At 42.6% G+C, this 14,978-nt stretch overlaps 1 protein-coding gene across 2 annotated transcripts; it reads right to left on the reverse strand.

Annotated features, from left to right (window-relative positions):
* Positions 1 to 2,493: 2,493 nt before the first annotated feature.
* Positions 2,494 to 8,550, reverse strand: LOC143028187 (uncharacterized). Of its 2 annotated transcripts, none has more exons than XM_076189956.1 (5): positions 7,574 to 8,550; positions 6,588 to 6,755; positions 5,520 to 5,753; positions 4,450 to 4,584; positions 2,494 to 3,665 (listed from the first exon to the last, which is right to left on the reverse strand). In XM_076189956.1, exons 1-5 carry the CDS (start codon positions 7,856 to 7,858, stop codon positions 3,591 to 3,593), a joined length of 897 nt encoding a protein of 298 aa, XP_076046071.1. In that variant the 5' UTR covers positions 7,859 to 8,550; the 3' UTR covers positions 2,494 to 3,590. The 2 variants fall into 2 exon arrangements, with proteins under 2 accessions (XP_076046071.1, XP_076046070.1); XM_076189955.1 differs by having other exon boundaries at positions 2,495 to 3,665; positions 6,396 to 6,755; positions 7,574 to 8,546.
* Between the last annotated feature and the right edge of the window lie 6,428 nt (positions 8,551 to 14,978).

Raw genomic sequence — 14,978 nt, forward strand, 5'->3', positions numbered from 1 at the left:
TGCATGTGTAGGCAGGCAGGCAGGCGCAGCTGCACACTACTGACATCTGTTGGGGTTCGACTATAGAACCTTTCCTTGTGTTTCACGTTAAATAATCTGTTATTCCGGCTGCCGTCAAGCGATTTTATTCAGGTGAAGGGTTTTTTTTTTTTTTTTTTAAGATTAACAACAAACGGTTCTTCGCAGCTTGGAGGAGCACTTTCTGCGCCTTCAAGGGTTGGGACACATCTCGATTAGGGCACTAAAACCACTCACTGACTTCAGGACCTCCCACTCCTTCCCTTCCTCCCATGCAGGTGTGTTCAGGCACCCACAACATGCATCGACGCAGCCAGAACGTATGCCACCAGAGGTGCGAGCCGACATGATTACCCTTTTCTTTTCTTTTCCATGAGTTCGTCCATGGGGTGGCTTATGTCCAAAATTTGGACCAATGCTGAGCGCTCCTGAATGCCATTCCTCCTCACCAATGACTGATATGAAAAAGAAAAAAGAGTGCAACGAAATATCCCGAGTCATCACCATTAAATGTCTTCCAGAACAGCTTCAGCTTCCTCTCTAACCGGCAAACCAAATAATACCTACCGGTTCCACTGGTTTTCTGCCCTCATGGCGTCTGCTGTATCGTGTGAGGGGAACACGGAAACAGGTATGTAGCCTTCAGTCTGGATCAAACGGGAGACTTTTACATAACACTGACATTGGGTTGAAGGGCGACCCATGTCTGTAGACAAGCATTCATCTTTACTGTCCTCAATGCCTTTCGACGGCTTGCTCGTCCTCCACCCTACTTGCATTCCTGCCCAATTTAGTTGTTTTCTTTAATCAAAAGCTGCATTTGCTTCTCATATCTGGTCCTCTCACCTTCCTCTTTCGTTGAGCTCCTTCGATCACGACTTAACGACTGTGCTCCGACCTTGTGTTCAGTCAAATTTGATTTTCGTGCCATTCCCTTTGTTGTTGTTGTGGAATGCAGTTTACTAGCCCTTCTATCCTTTCCCCCTGAGTCGCACTCAACCTCGCACCTGCCATCAACATCTACTCCCGGCTCCTGATCCAAGATGAGAGGGATCCAAGAGTTCATGGGGAGCAGACCGTTCACCTCACCATAGTTACTTCATCCAGCTTGGTAAGATCGTGTGCCCGTTGCGACGTCTTGAACACAAGGGAAAGAATACAAGAGGAATGGTTTCCTAAATGAAAATATATAATAACAAATGTAAACGAAAACAAGCACCAAACAAGCCGATGGAAGCTTATGCACTAAAGGAGAGTACAAGATGACTGGCGTTTGAGGGTGGGGAAAGGCGAGCACTTAGCAAGTGGCGTACGAAGATACATGACTATAAAGTCGAAAAGCAGATTTGTATGTGTGTGCGTTTGTGTGTTCATGTTCATAAACGTTGGCAGCATTTATCTATACACATGAAATTAGAATTGACAGCTGTTTGTGTTTTGATCAGCTTCTTATTGACGAAAGCCATTTTTTATTTCATTAAATTTATTCATTATCATTACTCTTTTTTAAGACGAACTGAACAATTCCTTTTCTATCCAGCGACGAAGACGACCTTTAGTTCTAAATAAAAACAGAACAACATAAGAATGGAGATTGCAAGAGACCATAAGGCCTACACTAGGCAGTTCCATGTCCATTGCCACCTGTCATCCTTATCCATTAAACTTAACTAATCTTCTCTTAAAGCAACCAATTGTTTAATCGCTCACTACATGGTTACTAAGTCTATTTCATTCGTTAAGCACTCTGCTGGTAAATCAATTCTTGCCTATTTCCTTCTTAAACCTAAAATTCTCCAATTCAAATACATTACTACGAGTCCTGCCTTACTGTCTTAATATGATGACCTTGCCTGCATCGTTCTTGACCCATTTGAATACCTTTATTAAATCACCCCGCACTCTTCGTCTCTCCAGAGAGTATAAGGTAATAAAGTTTACTATGACCTCTGCACTTTTGTTTGTAACGGTCCTAGCATAAACCTAACACCCGGTTACCCCTATTCCTGGCAACAATGTACAGTTTCCTGGATTTAAGGTCCGGACTCACTAACACACCTAAGTCTATATTTCATATTTTTTCTATGGCATTACCTAATCTATACCTGTTAACTGTGTTGTGTAACCCTACATCTAACACGCTTTACTTTGGGATATTGAAGTCCATTTGCTATTTCACCAACCATACAATTTATCAAGTTCCTGCTGCAGTATCCCAGTATCTTCCCTGGACCGGACATGACGTCCTATTTTAATGCCACCTGCAAACTTAACCCATTAAACTCCGATGACAAGATTCTTGTCATTTGTTCAAATAAAACAAAAAATCAAAAAACCCAAAAATGTTTGACCAACCAGAAAAATTTGACGCAAGTCCGCGCTTCGCTCGCGAGCGACGCGCGGACTGACGTCATATTTTTCTGGTGTTTGATCAAACATTTTGGTGTTTTATGATTTTTTGTTTTATTTGACCAAATGACAAGAATCTTGTCATCGGAGTTTAATGGGTTAATAACATCACTATCAATCCCATTGTCCAAATCTTTAATGTACATAATGAACAATAAGGGATCTTTTATGTACATAATGGACAATAACGGACCCAAAACTGAGCCCTGGGGAACTCCACTACTAACATTACTTCATTTAGATTTGACACCGTTAATGGTGACCCGCTGTTTTCTGCCATTAATCTATGTTCTAATCCATTCAAAGACTTTTCCTACTGTGCCAATGGCCTCTGAGAATATCGTCGGGTACAGTGTGGTTACACGGATCATAATATAGAGAAATACAGACAAAACGGAGTATGCAATACAAATAAATACACACAATGTAAACTGTAATAAACACAGAGACATACATACACTAAGATTACGATAAATACAGACAATACAATATAGGGACTACAATACAAATACACAAAATACATACAACACAGATACACACAAATGTAAATCAGAATACAGAGATACACATAATACAGAAGCTCTAATATAGAGAAATACGACAACAGAGGAGCTCAGAAACGTAAGATTGGCAACAACAATTGAAATTATTGAATCTTCAGTTCGTGGAACGCCGTGGGGTGCTCGCTCTTTCTTGGCGCGCTGAGGGGACCCCCCCCAAAAAAAAAAAAAAAAAAAAAAAAAAAAACTTTCTCTAATATGTTTAACACAATCGTCTGGCATCTGGGACACTAACAATGCGTCACTTTACTCGTCGAATCCATTGGACTTCAGACGTGGCACGGTTGGCTTCATAGTGCCACACCGTCGACAGGATGGTTCTACCAATGCCCCAGGGTCCCTTGACGACTTTAGGGCCTCGATACTTAAGGAAAACAAGGCACGAGTGTCTTTCTATTTCTGTGACGTCACACTGACGTCATCGACTTACCAATATGACGTCACTTTTTAATGACGTCACTGAGACGCCGTGGGCCCATGCTGTTGACCTTCGGGATCCTGAAGTTCGCTAAGAAGGAGCCTTGGACACCCGACGAAGTAGAAGGCGAAGGCGAAGAAGTAGAAGACGAAGACGGAGAAGTAGAACTTCCAGGTCCTCCTTGACTACCGGGGAGGCCTGTACAGGTAGAGGGACTCCCGGTAGAGCGGCAAAATCGTGTCTCCGACCAGGACATATTTCTGCAATACAATAATATCAACGTTGACATGTACATATAGTCACACACACACACACACACACACACACACACACACACACACACACACACACACACACACACACACACACACACACACACACACACACAAGTATATATGTGTGCAGGAATAACAACCAGAAGTGATAAATATAAACTAGGTGTTGTGCGTGCATGCGCGCGCATAATTTTCCGGTTATAGGCGTAATGTATGCCGGTGTGCCTCGTCGTCGCTTGCCAAGCCCCAGAACATTATGAATACCTTTCCTATTTTAAGAACCTTTGACAGCCAGCGGCGGAGTGTCTGGGGTGGGGGTAGGGGTGGGGGTGGTGTGGGGAGGGGAGGGGAGGTTTTGTAGTCACGTTTTCCGGTGGGATGGCCCTTCCCCCCCCCCCCCGCCTCCCTACCGGAGGGAACACCAGGAGGATGGATCAAATCACCCAACGGCGATGATGATAATGATGATGATGACTATTATAATTATCGTCACCATTTTGTGTCGCTTCTTGGAGTAACTAAGCAACGCCTTATGCCCAAATTGAATGCTCTCGAGTCGTGCCACTAGTCACGTAGGCGACAACATCGACGCATCATTGTTGCAAATTTAGAACGACTTTTACCCATAAAAATACTAATCATTTCGGTGCCTTACAGTAAGAAAAAATTCCATCAACATATATATTTTTTTAACTCTGTGAAACGTACATTGATATTAAAACGAAACATAACTTGCAAAACGACAACAGTCTGTGCGTTCTTGCCTCACCTGCGAAACGGTGTTTAGTCGCGTGGCCGCTAGGTGGAAGTGTCGTCGCTTGAGTTTGGTCAGTATTGCTTGCAAGCGCTGCGCTGCTTTCTCTTGCTCCTCCAGCGTCACTTCATTTAGGTCTTCTAAGTGAAGCTGTCGTTGTCATAGGGCGGAATATAATGTACAAGCAAATAAATGAATAAATACAGATGAATGAATAGAAAATTAATTACAAAATCGTCAAGGCATCTCCTACAGAAAAAAAAAAAAAAAATCGACATTTACTATGTAACAAACCCCAACAAGGATTATCTACTTATACATATATTAAAGGGAAAAAAGAAAAGAAAAGGGAAAAATAGTAATAATATTATTAATGCTAGATTAGGTGCCGAAACATCCATGTTAGGACCAATAAGTCTGTTTGTTTGTCCATGTAATTACCGACCTCCACATTTGCCACAAAATACAGGGCCCTCACTGGCCTGGCATGCCGTTACTGTACCCCTTGAACAAGAACTTATGTGCATAAGACAGTGTTTGTGTGAAAGAAGTCACAGCCCCATTAGAGAGAGCTGGAGCATAATACATAGAACCAAGATCCCAGCGAATTTGATGGAAATAATCATGAAAGAATAAATAAGTTAATAGATAAATAGACTGCTTTTCAAGTATAGACTCGTTTCAGCAACCCCTACGCTGTGACGATGTCGTTTACATATTTCATTCTGTCTGTCGTCAAGTGGTAGAGGAAAGATTCAAATGCGTTATCATATTGGGCTATTTTCCCTCACTGTTGCAGCAAATTTGCAGCCAGAAGCAACACAATAGTTTGCCACAGTTATTTCACGGCGGAAAAACTACTGGAGGTGAGTGATTCGCCAATTAATCGAAGGTTGGAGGAAAGATAGCTCAGTGTGATAATCCTTACGGGGGGGACGGCGGCGACAGAAAGAAGAATGATAAAAAATTAAAAATCAGCATCAATCATCTCTGAAACGGAAAGGCGAGACCCCCCCCCCTTTTATAATAAAGGCATGCTACGTGACCCTGGTCCGTGTGGGTGGGGGTGGAGGGAACTTTCTCACCTCAATGGCGATCTGCTTGACGCCTCGCAGGCCCGGGGCCTCCTCCTCTTCCTCCTCCGGGAGGTCAAGGAGGTTCTCCAAGACCTCCCACTCGGAGTTCTCGATGTCCACCTTGAGAATGTCGATGGCGCGGTGGCTGTGGTCCAGGATCTCCCTGAGGGAGGCCAGCGACCTCAGTGTCGCCCTCGAGGCCAGGTGCATCCCCGTCGTGTTGTACGCGTATTTGTACTTTACCTGGTGAGTGAGGTGGTGGTGAGTGAGTGAGTGAGGTGGTGAGTGAGGTGGTGAGTGAGTGAGTGAGTGGGGTGGTGAGTGAGTGAGGTGGTGAGTGAGTGTGTGGTGGTTTGTGGGGTGGTGGGTGAGTGAGTGAGGTGGTGAGTGAAGTGGTGGTGAGTGAGTGAGGCGGTGATGAGTGAGTGAGGTGGTGGTGAGTGAGGTGGTGGTGAATGGTGGTGGAAGTTAATGATGATGACGGTAATGCTGAGGTGGTGAGCGATGATGGTGGTGAGTGGAGGTGAGTGATGATGATGGTGGTGGTGGTAATGGCTAGTGATGATGGTGGTGAGTGGAGGTGAGTGATGATGATGGTGGTGGTGGTAATGGCTAGTGATGATGGTGGTGGTGAGTGGTGGAGGTGAGGGATGGTGGAAGTGAAGGAGCAAGAAGGAATAGGAGCAGCCATTGCCTTAATTTAATAAAAAATTAATCAGTAAATCTCAAAGACCTTAATAATATGTCTCTGGTGTAGTTACACACACCTTCAAAATGCACACACACACATATGGAGGTATCTATGCTTTTAAACACATTTTAGCAATGCTTAATGTCCAAATCTTAATTCATTTTCCTTACGCTCTCAAACAAGCAAGCACTCACCACTTCGTCATCTTGTCCCAAGCCAAGGGATAGATAATGTAAATCGTTCATGACATGCATGTGGGTCCAATCGGCCGTCGACATGTCGAATGCAAACACTCGACAATTATAAAGATTCATCGCTTTGTCAAAAGACAGCTCTTTGGCAATCCCGAAGGAGTACACTATACAGTCTTTTGGCCTCGGCCTTACGTCCTCGTCGAAGCAGACATCCTTATCTCCGTCGATGCTGCAGGAGTGGCAGGAAGAGCAGTTGTATCTTCCGAGCCTTCCGCCCAGATTCAGCAATCGACGACATGACGTAGTTGGTGTGTCCAACGCCGATTTCAAAGCGTCGCCTTTCACAACGGATTTTTCAGACTGGAAAAGAAACTTTTAATTTAAATAAATTCCCTGTACACACGAAATACTCATACCCAGGCAAAATGTTGATATATATATATATATGAACACCATATGAGGACGGAGCCTTTATTTGTACCATGGTGTTTATCTAGTCAATCTTGTCGGCAGACTGCCACTTTTAAGCATATATATATATATATATATATATATATATAAATATATATATATATATATATATATATATATATATATATATATATATACACATATACACGAGATATATTAAATAAGCAATGAGAAAATGTCAGGAGAGACACTATTTATTTTCATAAGCTTACAAAACTTTGTCTCATTTGTGAAATACAATACCAAGTGTGACGTCATCGCCGGAAGAGGAACAGACCAAACCAGGAGGTTGGTCATTAATAGTTGATATAATTATTCAATGAACATATTTCTATCAAACCCCATTCGTTATGGTCGCCACGACACCATGGGTGGCAATATTACATTTCTCAATACATAAATAAATAAACAAATAAATAAGCAAATAAACAATTGTACAATATAATCTTAAATGAAATACTACAGTTTTAGTTGATGGGCTAAAAGCAGTGCAAAACCCAGCACTCCATTTATATTTGAATTGTCATAACTCAAATACGACATTACTTAATGCATTTTCCATCCAGTGCATACTGTAGTTTATTTGTAATTATGCGCATCCAAGAACAACAACAACACACACACACACACACACACACACACACACACACACACACACACGGAACTGCTCCCTGTCAGGTACGAGTAACAACCCAAGACCACCTCACCCCGCCTTCAGGAGAGAAGACGTTGACCGGCTGCGGCGGAGGGTCACTGGTCCAAGGGACGTCCAGGTACTCAATCCCGCCTCCACCAAAGGGCGCCACACTCAAACGATCTCCTCCTTGCCCTTCTGTGTGAGCCAGAGGACCAGACCCAGGGAAAACGACTCTTCTCGACAGCTCCTTCGTCAGGAGAAGCGGAACGAGAGGGACCACCAACAGCAGGAGAAGCAGAGGCACCGCCATCGTCCTGGCGCCTCGCGGCACCCTGAGGCACCGTGCCAGGGGCATCCTCGATAGCGCCTCTCGAGGAGCCACGGGAGGACCCTGCGAAATCAACTCCTGCAGGAGGAACTCTTGTCCACGAACGCGGGTCACGGTCACGATGTACAATCGCCACCACTATCCCAAGTCCTGCAGCCCCTGACGCCGTTTTCTATGCAGCAATGGGCGTCTTACCCATCTCTGGGTGGAGGTAGTAGGCTTTCGATGTGAATAAAGAGTCACGTTACGACCTCGTCGTAAACTTACTACATCGCAAACATCCGACCACTGTAGTACCTATCACTGATTCCAAGGCATTGCAACACGAATAGACCTACAGAGGGTGCTGACGTCACGACGGCGGGACCCGGAATGTGGGGTGCCCGCTCGCTCCGCTGGAAAGGATCCCCTAGGGGCGTGGAGGGAGACAACGCGGCAAGCGGAGAGAATAGATTTTCTTCCTCCTTCTGAGGAAAAGATGAATAACGGGTGTTTCTTTCCTCGTCCGCCTCCCGAAATGTACTTTTGTGAACAGTGACCCGACGTCCATTGTCTTGATTCTGTACAAACATCTTCTCACCCTGTATTCTTTCAGAAATTCTGTTGTGGCAATACCAGACGTGAGCTGAACGCATTAATTACCCGATCACCACGATCTTTACATGATCGGCATGTGTACAGGGATGTTGGTCTATCTGACCCTGGAGGTACTGGGTATTAAAAATACATAAGATATGTGGTATTGATCATTTATGTATACCTCAGGCTGTCGCCAGGTAGTTTTATTCACCTGAGAGAAGTACCCCGTGTTAAAGGAGCTAGGCCCACTCAGGCGTCCAATGTCAGTGCCTACCGAGCGGCACTGCCCTTGTTTGTGAAGAACCAAAGAGGGAATGCCACCATGACCGGCTGACCCGGGAGCGACCACGATCTTGCTTCGTGTTCTGAAGGGGGGGTGTAGGTGTGGGGAGGAGGTCTCACCCCCCCCCCCGCCCCCCACCCCCAACGGCCAAAATAGCAGCGACCCGCGAGATGCGCTTGTTCGGCCCCCAAGGCAGGGACGCCGTGGCCGATGGTGCCAAGAGAACCTGTTTGTGTGAGTTGGGTGGAAGAAAGGAGGTTGGGGTGGAGAAAGGGGAGAACTGAAGGGTGGGGAGGTGTATGGGGATGGGTATACTAGGAGGTGATATATTTTCATCCCGAGAATTTTGTGCAATGTTCGTCGAGCCTCGATGTCACCTGATTAGGCTCAGCTTAATTCTTGTTCGGTGAGAGTATGTCCTCTGAAGCCCGTGCACAAAGAAAAATAATCAAAATTCGAAAACCGTGGTACTAGCGTGACTATACATACGTCCTGCCCATCTGATGGAGCAAGCGTCAACTTCCTCGATCAAAGGGTGGGTGGGAGATGGCATAACACTCACGTAAGTGATTGAGGAATTACACCACTGGAATCTTCAAGGTATCACTAGCACTACTAGTGGAACCACTAATCAAAATCTAGTGGGATTTAGTGGATGCAGGACGATTCTATTCAGTGTTGGGTATGTCTCCTCAGTATACCGAAGAACAGCAATTCATAAGATACACGACCTACAGAGGTTGATAACCTCTTGGTCTACAGGACCATCCGGCCTGCACTCCAATGCACGAGGCAGGACAGAAATACTATCTGGTTAAAGTGACCCGAACCAGTTAAAACCGGTTTCCGCTTTAAGGAAGCGTTGATCAACGACCCAGGCACGAATAAAAGACAAGATCTCGTTTTATTTTTTTCAGGTGGCATTAGTCATCCTTTTGATGTCAGAAGGGGGGAGGGGGGGACATCGTCTTATTCCGGCTGTCACTAGGCCGATCTGTCGTGTCACGTGGCGTGGGCCTCCCCTCCCCCTCCTCCAGAGGCGAGAAAGGGTAAAACAAAAAGGCTACTGTCATATAAGACTCGTAGTTATGCACTGCTGTTCTTTAGCCTACAGAAGATCACGCCAACACTAAATTGAATCGATAAATATCCACTAAAGGACACTAGCCTCTGGTTTGTGGGTCATTTAAGTCATCCCTTCCCCCTCCCCGCCACCACCCCCGGGGGGCCGGTGGCTGGGGGTAGGGGGGGGGCAGCCTACAGACCCCCGGCGGAGACCTACTGCCCTGTAATACTTCAGTCTATTTATATATATGTGTATATATATATATATATATATATATATATATATATATATATATATATATATATATATATATATATATATATATATATATATATATATATATATATATATATATATATCATTCTACTTTACCACACCAACAGCGTTAATTCGAGATACAACTGTGCATATATATATATATATATATATATATATATATATATATATATATATATATATATATATATATATATACATATATATATATATATATATATATATATATATATATATATATATATATATATATGAGGAAAAAACAAAGAGGAAAAAAATAAGTGGTTTTTCCGCATATTTAGAATCACGAGTTTATGTGATTTCTCATGCATATATATATATATATATATATATATATATATATATATATATATATATATATATATATATATATATTATTCTACTTTACCACACCAACAGCGTTGATTCGAGACCTACTGCCCTGTAATACTTTAGTCTATATATATATATATATATATATATATATATATATATATATATATATATATATACATATATATATCTAATCTACCACACCAACAGCGTTAATTCGAGAGATACCAACAAAGAAGGCTTGCAGCTGGTATGGACAGCTGGGCAAGCTGCACAGGAGCCAAGTAACGCTCCTAAGCTTAAGAAGAAAAAATGGAGTACCAGGAAGTAGTCAGGATTGGGTAATACATTTCGGCCGAGTTCTACATTCGTGCTGTCGCCAGGTGATTTTATTCAGTTGAGGAAAGAGGGAAACAAACCCTCCACAGAGAAAGGATTGATGGCAAGTTGTACATGTTCGGTCCTGGTGTATGTTATTGAACACTTGTACACGTTATTGAAGACATACGTTAACATATACACGTTATTGAACACACATATACGTTATTAATCACACACGTTATCAAATACACATATATATGTTATCAAACACACATACTTTATTGATCCGCAGATTATTTTATTCAGACTCAGTAGAAAACGACGACGCTCTTGGCAGATTCTATTACTGGTTTCTACAAAACGGTCTTACCCGGTCGATTCAAATACATGAACACCATTTTCTTTCAGTCGATGATGCCAACATCGAGTTCATTTCACTTCCAGTAATTTCCTTTAGTAATTACCTTTAGTATTGGCCACTAGGTACCCCGAAGGGTAATAAGACCACATACCAAGGTTGGACGCTGTAGTGGTGTTACTTGTAGAGGTCTTCTCTAGTAGACAATTCTTTCGCGATTTTACTTTTAAAAGATTCTACGGTTTTGGCACTAATGGTTTCTTGGCTCAGCTTGTTCCATGGTTCTGTAATTCTTGCAGGTAGGAAGTTTTTTTCTGTAGCTAGTTTGGTGTTGTAATTGTAGCTTTAAGTTGTGACCTCTGGTCGCTGTAACAAGTGTTGGCTTGAACATCGCTCTTCCACAGCTGTTGTATTCCCTCCTGTAGCCTACCTGATCAATGTTCTTCATAATCTTGAAAGCTTGTATAAGGTCCGCTCTATGCCTTCTAAACTGGAGTGTTGGGAGTTGAAGACTAGCAAGTCGCTCTGAGTAGGATAAGTGAGACAGTCCTGTAACCAATCTTGTTGCCCGTCTCTGTACTCTTCCAAGTGCATCCTTGTCTCTTTTCATCTTTGGGGACCAAATTACCGAGGCATACTCCAGGTGAGGGCGAACTAGGCTTTTGTACAGGTGGAGGAAGGCGGTTTTGTCCATGGCCGTAAAAGTGTGTTTGATTGCTCCAAGTACCCTGTTGCCCTTGCTGACCTGTGCTTGAATATGGCTTCAGAATTGCAGCCGCTGATCCACCGTGATCCCTTTCTTCCTCCACTGACACCAGCGTGTGTGGTGATCCATCAGATCCATTCATTGTATATTCATGTAGTGGGTTGTTTGTTCCCAAATGCATGATCTTACATTTCTCGTGGATGAAACATCATCTGCATTTTCTGCGCCCATGATTCCAGTCTTACGAGATCTTCCTGGAGATTGCTGTTGTCGAGTACTTCTATTACTTGATAGATTTTTGTGTCATCTGCAAACATGGATATATAGTTCTTAAGGAGATCGGGAACATCAGACACAAACATCGTGAAGAGGAGGGGTCCCAAAACAGAACCCTGAGGAACTCCAGTAAAGTTAGAACACATTCGTCCTACAACTCTGATTGATTTATGATATTATTTAGAAAACATAAATTAGAATAAAGATAATTAAAAGAATGAAAAAATACTCAGATTCTTCCTCATCCCCCCTCCCCTCCCCCACCCTCCTCCTCCTCTTAGTCACGTGCCCTAGTCCATCTTTTCACGAGACTGCTCAGGGGCATCCAATATGTAGTCAAATTCTGCCTCGTCATATGACTATCATGAAACATTTCCTGTCTGAAAAAGAATATTTTGATGATGCAGATATTTTGGATAAAACAGTCACGCAACAAAAAAGAATAAGAATAAAAAGAAATTAATAAAAAAAAAAAACATGGTGTGAAGTCACAGTATCAGTTGATCACGTGACTGCATTGCCTGTGGGTAGCGAAGGATCTGAAAAAGAATTGATTTATATGACGGTATCACTGCACGCAAGCATCTCCAACTATTTTGAAACAAAAAAAAAAAAAAAACGGTCACAATCGCATCTTTATATCATTACCTACTTGTTCGCTGGTGTGTTTCAGAGTAATTCTGGTATGTTTCTGTTGTATTTCAGCACGTTGGTACAAAGTAACACACTTGAATTGTTTGGGACATCCCCGTACATGTGGGGAAGACTAAGTGTTGTGGTGCAGTCTTCCTCGAAGTAATGACGTCATGTCGCACTCCCAAGTCACGTGATTTTTCTTTGCTTTACAAAGCATTAGCTAAAAGCATTTCTATTCATTCATCTATGTAATAAAGAACACGCGTTTAAGGATATAAAAATAAATATGATTAAGTAAAAATCGGAGCCTTTTTATCTAAATAGTATATATTAGATCGAATCTATTTGAAGAAACGAGTCTGTTGTGGGTCTTATTTTTCGGTGCGGCCGGTAAATCTCACGCTATAGTGTGATAGACCTCACGCTATAGTCACGCTATATCACGCACCTATTTTTCTTACGACACAAAGTGCAATTCTAAAGTAATAAGTTGACTTACTTTATTCGGTGTTTTTATGAAAATTACAGCTACATTTGTAGATGAAAAGGTAAAACAGATTAAAAAGACACACAAGTAAAGTGTTATTTTGTAATGATAGCGTTCGCCAAGGCTTGCAGAAGGTTTTCAAGGTGCGACCCTCGCTCCCTGGGCCCCCTGTTGCCATGGAAACAGACGGCGAATATTATATGAAACGGAATAAAGTCTCCTGGGGTGAGCCAGACTAAAATAACATTGGCAGTTATGCAGTTTGACCACACTCTGATTTTGCCAGTCCATTTATTCGTTTATTTACTAGCGAAGCGATATATATTGAAAGTCGTAAAACAATTCCAATTCATGACAAAACGTATAATGTTACAAGCATTATGAGTGGTATAATGGAGTTACAAAATAACGATGAAAATGTTGGAAATGGTGCAAAATGGTGCCGGAAAAGGAGGGCAAATATTTTCATTATAATTGACATTCGCGTCATCTTTTTAAAATAATTTTTCATGCCTACTAGAGAATAACAGCGTTATCATTTTAAAAAACATATTTGACTTCGTTTGCCTTACTCGTATATAATACTTGAACACGGTCGATTACAGATGAAATAGAAAATCGAAATGGCGTGTTTGTTGTTTTCAAACACGTACATTCTTGGCAAAAGCTTTCCATGTATGATGCTTCCTATTTTTGACACGATCAAATTAGCAGTCTGTTTCTTAAGATCCTTATAAACAAAAATCGTTTCTCAGTATTTGTGATCTCAGCACAGTCAATTTCCAACACTAAGATTTAAATAGGAGGTGAGGAGGAGAACAGGGGTGGAAAGGGGGTTGGGAGATAGGGTTGATGAAAGAGTATTAGGATGGTTTGGACACATGGAAAGAATGAGTGAAGAAAGACTAGTAAAAGAGGTATGGAAGGCAGATGTGGAGGGAGTGAACATGAAGGGACGTCCTAGGATGAGGTGGATGGATGGGGTGAAGGGGGCTTTGGGGAAGAGGGGAATGTCTGTTGAGGAAGGACGGGAGAGGACAGAAGGCAGGGGTGAATGGAGAATGGTTGTATATGGATGATGTTGTGATGCATGAGGTGGAATGGGCGGGGGGATGGGGGTGAGGTAGTATGTGTGAGCAAATTTTGACGCAGCCCGAAGGGATTTCTCCCCGTCTTCTCCTTTATGCATGGGGGGACGGAGAGGGGGGTCGCCGATTTAATGAAGCGGCCTTGCTGTGGATGTGCTGTGTCTTGCGACACTGCTTCTGACCCAGGGCAGTGGACAAGGTGCAGGGATGACCCGTCATCCAGGAGGTGCTAAGATGAGAGGGAGGGTGGAGGGGTGTGGAGTGTATTCAGGGATGGAATGGGTGGGAATGATTTTATGCCTTTTCCTTTTTGGCTACCTCCCTTGTAAGGGGGAAAAAGCCTTGGTATATGTATGTATGTATGTATGTAAGATGTAAATAATTTCCTCTGACATTGAAATGTGGACTATCAAAAATCGTAAACGGTCTTATTCTAGGAAATTTACTTATTCTGAACATACACTTATATCAGTAAAATACACACGAACAAACCTCATCATATGCCTGAAATTTGTTTGGATACCTTCAACAACATTATTCGTTCGTTTATTTAGTTACTTATTTCATTTACTTAATTATCTAATTACTTATTTTTCTGAGGCAACGTTTTCTGTGTGATCGTATTTATGACGTGGGACTCACAACGGTCACCACCAAAAAAATAAATCTTTATTTGAAATATTGCCCACTTCATGGTGACTGATATTTTACCTTACGAAGATTTCTGTGGATACACCT

The sequence above is a fragment of the Oratosquilla oratoria genome, chromosome 9 (genome assembly GCF_046742065.1).
Source record: "Oratosquilla oratoria isolate Oo_2021 chromosome 9, ASM4674206v1, whole genome shotgun sequence".
NCBI classification, from domain to species: Eukaryota; Metazoa; Arthropoda; class Malacostraca; order Stomatopoda; family Squillidae; genus Oratosquilla; species Oratosquilla oratoria.

Bases quoted from the DNA above. Each gene is read 5' to 3' on its own strand.
- LOC143028187 (XM_076189955.1), bottom strand. From the start codon at position 7,858: ATGCCCCTGGCACGGTGCCTCAGGGTGCCGCGAGGCGCCAGGACGATG. The intron at 4,585-5,519 runs GTGAGAAAGTTC...TGACAACGACAG, and splicing joins TCAAGCAGATCGCCATTGAG to CTTCACTTAGAAGACCTAAA. The intron at 3,666-4,449 runs GTGAGGCAAGAA...ATTGTATTGCAG, and splicing joins GACTAAACACCGTTTCGCAG to AAATATGTCCTGGTCGGAGA.